The sequence below is a fragment of the Daktulosphaira vitifoliae genome, unplaced genomic scaffold (assembly GCF_025091365.1).
Source record: "Daktulosphaira vitifoliae isolate Bord-2020 unplaced genomic scaffold, ASM2509136v1 Scaffold_1, whole genome shotgun sequence".
NCBI lineage: Eukaryota > Metazoa > Arthropoda > Insecta > Hemiptera > Phylloxeridae > Daktulosphaira > Daktulosphaira vitifoliae.
This window is the reverse complement of record NW_026099572.1, coordinates 32,670,628-32,682,298: the sequence shown is the minus strand read 5'-3', so window position 1 is coordinate 32,682,298 and position 11,671 is coordinate 32,670,628. Positions and strand designations below refer to the sequence as shown.

General features: G+C 28.9%; 2 protein-coding genes across 2 annotated transcripts in view; both read right to left on the bottom strand.

The window, feature by feature from the left end:
- The window catches only part of LOC126894232 (NK-tumor recognition protein-like), a gene marked incomplete in the record, with an annotated part of 135,127 nt that overhangs the window by 41,328 nt on the left and 82,128 nt on the right, over positions 1-11,671 (bottom strand).
- Positions 1,136-8,247, bottom strand: LOC126894233 (uncharacterized). Its single transcript, XM_050665082.1, has 3 exons — positions 8,168-8,247; positions 8,048-8,102; positions 1,136-3,598 (listed from the first exon to the last, which is right to left on the bottom strand). The coding sequence occupies exons 1-3, from the start codon at positions 8,171-8,173 to the stop codon at positions 1,206-1,208; spliced, it is 2,454 nt and encodes an 817-aa protein (XP_050521039.1). The 5' UTR covers positions 8,174-8,247; the 3' UTR covers positions 1,136-1,205.

Here is an 11,671-nt window from a genome sequence, read left to right as displayed (position 1 = left end):
GAATTTTTAATAAAACTTAATTTGTTTATTAGATATAAACATTTAAAGTTTCAAATTTTTGAGTTAATATACAGGGTGTTCAATAAGTCAGGAAACGGGTTTATATTGTTCCCATTGTTTGTAACAATGAGAACAATAGAAACCCGTTTCCTGACTTACTGAACACCCTGTACATGTATAATACACATGAGATTGTTAATACAGGTAGCAAATTGGATTTTTATGTCATTGCTGTCTCAGTCACGGATTGTTTATTATCAATTATGATTATCATTAGATATACTTTCTGTATTGTCAGTTAGTGTATTTATTAACTCATAACAATGTGCCTTACTACAACTGATAATAACAATGCTATGTACCTGCTAATATTGATGTTATAAAAAACCAATTAGTTACCTGTATTTACAATCTCATGTGTATTATACATGTATATTAACTCAAAAATTTGAAACTTTAAATGTTTATATCTAATAAACAAATTAAGTTTTATTAAAAATTCGAATGCCATTTACTACTGAATTGACAACTCAAACATTTTATTAAATTAAAAATATGTGTTACCATTTAAAAAAACAAAGTTGACCCCCCTCCAAGGCATAAGGGATGAACTTAAAAAGTATTACATAGTTAAAAATTCAAGAATAATGTGTAACTAAAGATAATAAAAAAAAAAAANGTGTTACCGTTTAAAAAAACAAAGTTGACCCCCCTCCAAGGCATAAGGGATGAACTTAAAAAGTATTACATACTTAAAAATTCAAGAATAATGTGTAACTAAAGATAATGAAAAAAAAAATGTTTAAATTGTTATTATTCTGCAAGTAATTGAGTGGGTTATGATAAAAAAATCACCTTGTATAATAAAACATTAAAAATTAGCCAATGTTGTGAAAATTACTTAACAATGTCCTATTTTCAAATTTCTTTTTTTTTATGAAAGTTTGGTGACGTTAAAAGTTATTCTCACAGCTAAGAAAATAGTATCAAACAAATTTTATATAAAAATTACATATGTATAACATATTATTTTTGGTAATACTTACAAAAATATTATTTCTTAAGAAAGTAAACTGTCAAAAATATTTATATTAAAATGAATACCTTCTTAGATATACATAAAAATTCAAGTTAATTTATTTGAAAAATAATGCAATAATTGCCAACATAAATGAATAAAATAAAGATTATATTTCAACAGAAAATTAATTAGGGCAGCCATTTTCAGTAACATAATCAATTATATTTTGATAACCATTTTGAGTAGCTTCATAAATGGTACCTGTACTCCATGGACAATAATTTTCATGGGCAAATTTTATGCAATAAAATTGGCCATTTGCAGCAGCAAGTCTTGTTGTTCCTTCATCCCACGTACACCCATTTAAATGACAATAGATTAGACAGTCTAAATGACCATTTGCAGAAGCTCCACTCATTGTCCCTTTGTCCCAATTACATCCATTTTTATGTGCATATACCAAAATGTCAATATGACCACTAGCAGCAGCTTCCCTTGTTGTGCCTTCGTCCCATTCACATTCATTTTCATGGGCATATTTAATGCAGTCTAAATGTCCATTCGCTGCAGCCAATCTCATTGTACCTTCAACCCAATCACATCCATGTGTACGGGCGTATTTTAAACAATCTAAATTACCATGCACAGCTGCTGCAGCTATCGTATCTTTATCCCAATGACAACCTTTTTCATGAGCATATATCAAGCAGTCTAAACAACCACTCGCTGCAGCAGCTCTAGTTGTGGCTTTATCCCACGGGCACGCGTTTGCATGTGCATATTTTAAGCATTCTATATGACCATTATCAGCAGCAACTCTTGTTGTTTTTTTATGCCATCTACAGCCATTTTGGTGTGCATATATTAAACATTCTAATTTACCATATAATGCAGCTGCTTCTGTGGTCCTTTCATTCCACGGACATCCATTTTCATGGGCATATTTTAAACATTCCAATTTACCATTAGAAGCAGCTGCTTGTGTTGTGCGTTCATCCCATGCACATTTATTTTCATGGGCATATTTTAAACATTCTAAATGTCCATTTGAAGCAGCTGCTTCTGTGATCATTTCATTCCACGGACATCCATTTTCATGGGCATATTTTAAACATTCCAATTTACCATTAAAAGCTGCTACTTCCGTTGTTCTTTCATCCCACGGACATCCATTTTCATGGGCATATTTTAAGCAATTTAATTTACCATAATATACAGCTCCTTGTGTTGTTCTTTCATCCCACGGACATCTATTTTTGTGTAAATATTTTAAAATTTCTAAACTGCCATTTATAACAGCTGCTTGTGATGTGTTTTCATCCCAAGGGCATCCATTTTCATGAGCATACTTTAAACATACTAATTCACCATAAAGAGCAGCTACGTGTGTTGTGCGTTCATCCCATGCACATTTATTTTCATGGGCATATTTTAAACATTCTAAATGTCCATTTGAAGCAGCTGCTTCTGTTGTTCTTTTATCCCACGGACATCCATTTTCATAGGAATATTTTAAACATTCTAAATGTCCATTTGAAGCTGCTGCTTCCGTTGTTCTTTCATCCCACGGACATCTATTTTTATGTAAATATTTTAAAATTTCTAATCTACCATTTAAAGCAGCTCCTTCTGTTGTTCTTTTATCCCACGGACATCCATTTTCATATGCATATTTTAAACATTCTAATTTACCATTAGAAGCTGCAGCTTCCGTTGTTCTTTCATCCCACGGACATCTATTTTTATGTAAATATTTTAAAATTTCTAATCTACCATTTATAGCAGCTCTTTCCGATGTGCTTTCACCCCAAGGACATCCATATTCATGGGCATATTTTAAACATTGTAGTTTACCATTTGAAGCAGCATCTCCAGTTGTCCTTATATTCCATGGGCATTTATTTTCGTGGGCATACATTAAACATTCTAAATGTCCATTAGCAGCTGCTCTTCGAGTTGCGCTTTCATCCCAAGGACATCCATTTTCATGGGCATATTTTAAGCATTCTAAACTACCAGACATGGCAGCGGCTTCTGTTGTTCTTTTATCCCACAAACATTTATTGTTATGTGCATATTTTAAAATTTCTATATTACCTGCATGAGCAGCCATCATAGTTAAAAGTATATTTAATTTATGTATATATTTGTGAGCATATTTTAAAATATCTAGATCATTATTTTTAATAACACTTTGTACAATTTTTAATTCATCCCAAGGACATCCATTTTCATAAGCATATTTTAAGCATTCCAAATTACCATATTTTGCAGCTGCTTCTGTTGTGCTTTTATTCCACGGACATTCATTTTTATGTAAATATTTTAATATTTCTAAATTTCCTTTAGTAGCTGCAGTCTTTGTTGTTTCTTCATTCCATTCACACCCATTTTCATGAGCATATTTTAAACATTCCAAATTACCTTTTGCAGCTGCTGCAATAGTCGTATCATCGTCCCATTGACATCCATTTTTATGAGCATATATTAAAATTTCTAAGTTTCCATCTTCAGCAGCTTTTCTAGTGGTACCTTTTTGAAATTGGCATTTTATACCGTCATCTGAATATTGAATCGCTATATGATAACAATTGTTTATTAATTTTTGCTTTTAAAATTTTTTATAATCTAGATTATTAAATATGTATACATATTTAAGAGAAAAATAGTTATATTTAAATAGTAATTAATAAAGTTATAAAAATTAATATTATTATCTATGTTTTACTCCAATTATTATTATTTTTATTCTTAAGCATACTTAAGTCATGCTCTTATTCTTTGACAAATTATAAATATTTTGTGTCGATTTATTGCTATTAAAAAAAAAAAGTTAAAACCTCCAGGAAAGATTATATATTACAGACATATTTTTCTATTGCCTACTCTGGGGAAAATGTTTGAATAACTTATGCTGATGACACAACCCTACTTTCAAATATTGACCATATGATGGTTAATCTAATCCTACAAATTATTGAGATCGTTTGAATACTTGATTTACCAACGAGTAATTTAAAATAAACGCAGACAAATCTACTAACACAATATTTATATTACGCAGAGAAATATGTTCAGTAATTACACTGAATGGATCACTTATATCAAGTTAAATACTTAAGTCTCATATTTGAAAGACGTCGCACTGGAGACACTAAATAAACAAGGAAAAAACATAATTCACGTCTTCGTCTAAGATCTCTACCAAAATCAAAATTTTTCATATAATTAAAATAATCCTATACAAAGCCCTGTTAAACTGGACATACAAAATAGTAATCTTGGAATCTGCTAAACCTTATGTAAATAGGAGTTCTAGTCGTAGGTCTTCCACTCAATGTAACCATGTAATCAATTTCTTTTTAAAATATGTTTAAACAATAATTATTGTGCATAACAGATTATAAATATTCTTGTAAAATAATTTTTTTTTAAAAAAGTTAAAATTAATAGTATAAATCATTATTAAATAATTTTATTGCTATTATTTCACATTCAATTGACGTCACCTTACTTAAAATACATTATTAGGCTCAAATAATAGAAACTAATATCAGTTTGTCATTTTTTAAAAGGGCTTTTAAAAAAATATTGGTGTATTGACTTTTGTTTATATTTACTTAAACAAATTTATACATTGAATATTTTACTAATAATATTTACAAATTATGAGGGGAATTCTTTTTAAATACGTCATGTATACCCCTTTCTTGCGACTAACTTTTACATTGGACAATATCGCTTCATTCAATGAGATCATAACTTTAAACATGCGTATAGAAATTTGTACTTTTTCAACTTAATTTTCCGGAAATACTGATACTTTTATATATATTTTCAATTAAAGTTTATGAATTATACTTTCTTATGCATAGTGAAAATATCAAACTATAGATTGTCTTTATTGTAAAAATGATTACCGTTTTCAAAAATATGCTATTTTAGAAAAATTCAAGGTTTTGTATTTTATGTTATTTTAAGATACCTTACAAGTGTATACCACTGATTACCATAAATATTGAATAAATCTAATTGACGTAGCTTAATTTTGACGAACCCGTATTGTTATTATATTAATGTAGTGGGGTTAAGGAATAATTAGTATTAACAACGAATAAGCAACAATCAATCGCGTTTGAACCATTGTATAAATATATTGTGTTACGACTTTTAAGTGATTTTCACCTTAAGACAATTAATGTATCAATTATAAATAATTGTATTTCTAAATTAAAAAGCCGTTATAAATATATGTATTGTGCCGTAATCCTGTATTTTCATTTCACATTACAACTACATCCACTCCAAACGCGTTACCGTGTCTCATTCTAGGTGGGACACATCACTAATAATGATAAACTTATTTTAATTTTTTACTTTTTCAAGTAAAAAAAAATAGCTTTTATATTTGAACTAGCTTACATTGCCATTTTTATCTACAGACGAATGCGACGTATGGTTGGAGAATCAGTAAAACTTAAATTATTCAAGTTTGAGGTACGTAGTTTGAAATAACTGTAAATAGTAATTATAAGATTTTCTGACTTCATACCATTACGGTAACTTAACAAAACCATTTTTTAATTCTCATACAATTATCTATTTAATGATTTATTCAATTTCAAACTTGCATTTCAAGCTAAAAGTTGTGATAACAAATTAAATCTTTTTTTTTACAATATCCTTAGTACAAGTTTTTTGATTTATAAATATAATACAAGAAAACCTTTTTTCTTGCTATTGTATATAGTAGGAAATTATTATACTTTTGATAATATAGTTTTGCAAATATAGCTTGATCCAATTTTTTATGGTAAATGTATAAAAAAATGAAAGATATGATGCAATAATTAAAAAAAAAAATGTTTGTTGCTTATCAATAAACTTGATCTTCAACGAATTTTCATCAGAAACCAAAATATACATTTATAAACCAATATTTGCACCGATCTTAAATCTATAGTTAGATTTTTTGTATAAACACTTTTTTAGGATTATTACTTATTTGTAAAAAACAGGGATTTACATTTTAATATAAATATTTAAAAAAAAATGTTTTAATTTTTGTCGAGTTTGAATTTTATATGTTAAAATTATCTTTGTAAAATTTCGATACAAAAAACGTCATTTTAAACCGATTTTTTTGGTTCAAGCTGATTTTTACGAAAGTTTATAATTAAATTGAACATTTTACCATAACTTTTTTTTAGCTTGACGAGCAAATTTGGTGTTGACATCATTTAATACAAAATTTTATTTGTTTTATTTATTTTCATTAAATGTAAATACTCGTTTTCTAATTAGTTATAATCTCAAAAAATAGGTAATAGAAAAGTCTAATATCAGATTTTTAATAATAGTAAAAGTTTGGTTTTGTAAAATAGTAGTCTATAATCATTAAAAAAATTTTATTATATAATATGATTTTATTGTGTAATTCAGTATAAAAACAAATTTTATACTCTTATTATTTGTAGAGATATTTAATAAAAAAGTTTTGCCGATATTTATTGATAATTAGTTCAATTAGAATAAAATCGGGTTTCTTTTAATGTACCGATCATTAAACTTGATTGAATAGTTAAAATTCATTAAAGTTATTTAATCTAAATGAGATAAAAATCAAATGAATTTTGAATTTTTTTCCAACTCAAGAAGAAATAATCAAAAAATTATAAAGTTATTATAACGACAAATGGCACTCGAAATTCGCACCTCGAGTGTGATTAACTGTAGTGGTACCGATGCGGCAATCGTAAATCACATTTATTAGAAGCTAAAGAGGACACAATTTAAATTAATTCAAAAACTCAAAGTCGTTTTTATTAACTTAAGGGAGGTAAAATATTCAAAATAATTTTATATTCAATGTAAGTTAGATTCAAGTAACTATTTTGAAAATCGGTGAACTCATTACTATGGCAAAAGCTTGTAAGGTATTTTAATATAAAAAAATCGCCTAGGTGTTCATTTTTTAAAAATAATTGCAGTGTAAAATTTAAATTGAAAAAAAATATGCTCAAAGACATCATATTGAATTATTATGGAGGTGTAACCCTTAATTTTTCATGATTTGGAAACGTACAAAAATTAAAAAAAAAATTAATTAAAAAATAACATGTTATTTAACTACGCCAACTATTTACACATAGAAGATAGGTCATCGGACAATATGTATACTTTTTTAATATGAAACATAATGTTGAATTTAACATATGTTTAAATAAAAAATTATTTCCAGAACATTTTCAAAAAATAAGTTGAAAAAGTTAACTGTTATCTGTTTTGAATCACCCCCGTAGAAAAATAAAGAATGGGATTATTAAACCTACATTATTTTGCAAAAAAAATTATTTATTTTGATTCATTTATTTTTCAAAAAGTTATGATTGTTTTAAGAAAAAAGTTTAAAAAATGTCAATATTCCTTCATTTTAAAAATCAAAACTTATTTTAATTAAAAGGGATTGAGAAAATTATTATTTAATTATCAAGTAATAATTAGATACGATTTGTGATCTATTGAAATATCGTTGAAAGATATTAACCCAGTGAGAGATAAGAGTGGTGAGCGACATAAAAAAAAACATTATAGTAAAATTAATATCTCCTAATCTTTGTATCAATGCTAATAAACATAAATAACACTAACAATGTATTAAACAAAAAACGTAAATTGTAAAATATTTTAAGAAAATTTTTTTTTTATTTTATTCACTTTGTTAAATAAGACACCGATAAATTAAAATTGTAGCCATCAGACTCAAAAAAATTACATATAAATAAAATAAAATAACAAACAAAATTAATATAATTAATGATTTAAAATATTAATGATTGGTATTAATTAATAATTTTCTCAATATATTTTATATTTGTTCATAAATGTTTCATAGTATTAAATTATGAAGCAACTTCGTAAATTTTACAAACAAATATTGATACTATAGAAAATCAAAATTGTATAGTCAAACGTATAAATGAAATACATATAAAAATTTTATAAGTAATGTAAAACAGAATTTACCTCCGTTAAATATTACACAAGATATTATCAACAATAGAGATTTCAAATGCCAATTCTAGAATAAAATTAAATAATTTTTAAGATTTCATTTGAATACCTCAGATAATGTGTACTACTCACCTGCATTTTTATCTAAGTGTTAAATTTTGAATAACTATTGATAATTTTTTGATTACATCAGAATATATGCACTAATGTAATACAAATGTGAAATTAACTACTAACATAATTTATTTCTACATCTATATTTTAAGTAAATATTAAAATATTTAAAATATTATTTTTATTCAAACATTATTCATACACGTGTAAAAAACAATAGTCAAATCACTATTGGATGAACACTTGATTTAATAAAAAAGGCGGTTTATTATTACAAATACAAATTTATATTTATATTTAATATTGATAAAATAAAAACCAGCTGTTTTTTAGAAATGTATTAATAATAATAATTGTAGTAACCCAACATGAAATAACAGTAATGAAAGGTAAAATAAAAGTAGAGAAGTATTCAGATACTTCATAGAGACATATAGAGACATCAGTAAAATGGATAATCTAATGCGTTCCTTTTGGGCTGTAGAGGAAGTTGCGACACCCACTGAGTCGATAACTGAAGAACAACGATGTGAAGAATGGTTTTCAAAGACAACCACACGAGAAAAAGATGGTCGATTTTGTGTAGCACTTCCATTTCGTGATTCTGTATGTAGTTCGAATAGTGTTTATCAGCCTCCTGATACAGCGCCGTCGTGTCATGGCCTTGGTAATTCACGCGCGTTAGCACTAAAACGCCTATATAATTTAGAAATGCGATTAATCAAAGATCCGACGCTATATGCCGAGTACCGCGTATTCATGGCTGAATATGCCAATCTTGGTCATATGAGACCAGCCACTCAACCTGGTTATTACTACAAATCACATAATGCCATAGTAAAACGCGATGGCGACAATATCGAAAAATTACGGATGGTGTTTGACGCGAGTGCAGCCACAACGACCGGTTATTCCTTGAATGACGTATTATTAGCCGGTCCTAAACTTCAAAACGATATATTCGATATTATTCAAAAGAATAGGCTTAAGCGTTATATGTTAACCGCTGATATTACAAAAATGTATCGCCAGGTATTAGTGCGAGACACAGACCGCCGATATCAACATATTTTGTGGCGGGACTCAGTTGAATCTAAAATTATTGAATATGAGTTTAATATGGGCTATTAAAGATATGTGACTGTTCTCTAAAAAAGTGGACAAGTAATTCGTCTCAAATACTTCGGCAAGTAAATTGTACTGATCGCTCAGCATTGTTATCTTTAGACCCAAAGAATACTGATATATCTGTAAAAGTATTAGGTATGCATTGGGATCCTACATTGGATATTTTTGCTTATCATACTAACATTCAACCCGATTATCCTTATACGACGCAAGGTACTTTCTACAATCACCAGACTTTCGATCCTATAGGTACGCTCGGACCCACACTTTTATGGGCAAAGTCATTCATGCAAACGTTATGGCATCGGGTCTTGATTGTGACAGTCATCTACCAGAGGAGTTAAATACGTCATGGAATCAATTCGTAACAGAATTGTCATCCATCGACCAAATCAGGTTACCTCGACATATTGACATACGCGCATATTAAAAAATAGAATTAGTAGGATTCTCCGACGCTTCATTACGTGGTTACGCGGCCGTTGTTTATTTGTGGATAGTAGACATCTCCGGTCATGCTACGATAAATTTTGTTACATGTAAGACAAAGGTAGCGCCAATTAAAACCAGTAAGTGTCAAATTACGGTGCCGCACCTTGAATTATTACTTGCTACAACGTTGAATCGCGTAAAAAACTGTTTAAATATTGATATTTCAAAAATTTATGCGTGAACCGATTCAATCATCGTATTATCATGGTTAACCGTTAGCCAAAAATCTTTTAAGGTATTCGCAACAAACAGAATTGCTAAAATACAGCAATTAATACCAGAGTGTAAATGGTCATATATCAACACAGTCGACAATCCCGCGGACCCGGCATCGCGCGGTCTACTACCATATAATACGGTATTATGTCACATTCATAGAGAAGGACCATCATTTTTACGATTACCCGCCGAACAATGGCCGCGGCATAATTACCATCTATTGAAGCCTGAAAAATTGCCAGATTATCAACAAAAGACAGTAGTTCTCACTACCATCGACAAAGAAACTGCCGCCGATCAAATTTTACACCGCTTTTCTACATTACAAAGGATGCAACGATCGCTCGCTTACATTTATCGCTTGACTTTTAAGGCCCGCCGTCAACCCATGCCCACAGGAACACTGACTTATTTTGAATTAAACGCCATGTTACAAAAGGCGGCCTTATTGACACAAGAAGGACATTTCACCAATTTATATAAACAATTAATTAACCATAATCAAGTTTCACCAAGTTCTCTCGTTCAACTAGCGCCGTTTATTGACGCGACTGGCCTAATTCGTGTCGGCGGCCGCCTCTGCTACGCGTCATTAGGTCCAGATGCAAAACATCCCATATTGTTACCTAAAAATTCGCATTTTACACGTTTAATAATTTAACTCTATCACTATAAATTTCCAATATATTCCAAAAAGTTCCAGAAAATTATAATACACATAATATGATTTGGTGGTGATATATTATATTCGTACCTTATATTATGGTGGTGGTGGATTATATATATATATATATATATTTAAATACGGTAGACATATTATAATAACTACCGATGTATATACTATTGTCCGTCTGCTGCGCCTTGTCTGATTTCCAATTTGGAACTCTTGTATATTGTAATATAATAATAACTACCGACGCATAAGCCATTGCCCGTCCGCTGCGGCGTGTTTGTCAAGCTGTCACATGACAACAATCTTCCACCCCCCTGAAATATGTTGTGCGCCAAATAACATAAGTGCAATTTACACATATTTATACAAGTATAGAATTAAGCATTTAGTCTCATTTACAAATAAACGTAGTTAATTAATAACACTAATGAACCCATGTTCTCACCTGATATATAAATTAAAATAATTATAATTTGATAATGATAATTAAAAAAAAAAATGTTTATACTTTTTTTAGTGTCTTTTTTATGTTTTATTGTTATGAATACTAAAAATTGAACTGCTTATTAGCTTAAATAAAGAAGAAAGTGCTTTTTACAAAATACTCACATAAAATATTTTAAACCTGTTGTATCAATGTCGATTAGAGATACAACTTTGTTGTAAAACCTTTGAGTCCTAAGAATTACCAGCACAAATTATTCGTTAAGTCATTACCAAGAACGTGTCGTATTACTTCAATATTTATATAAAATTATAGAAATAAAAACCCAACCCAGCACAGGGGGGTCGCGGCACAGTTGTGACGTGGTATAGTTGGATCAAGTATAATGATATCTGACAGTGATTAAAATCACTATCAAAAATAAACGCTTCGATGCAAATCTTTAGATAGTGTTTAATTTTAAAAAAATTGGTGTTTTATTCCAAAAGCTACTTGATCTGCTGGTTCCTTATTAATATCTCGATTAAGATAAAGTATGTCGAATGAAAAAGGGTTTATTAAAAAA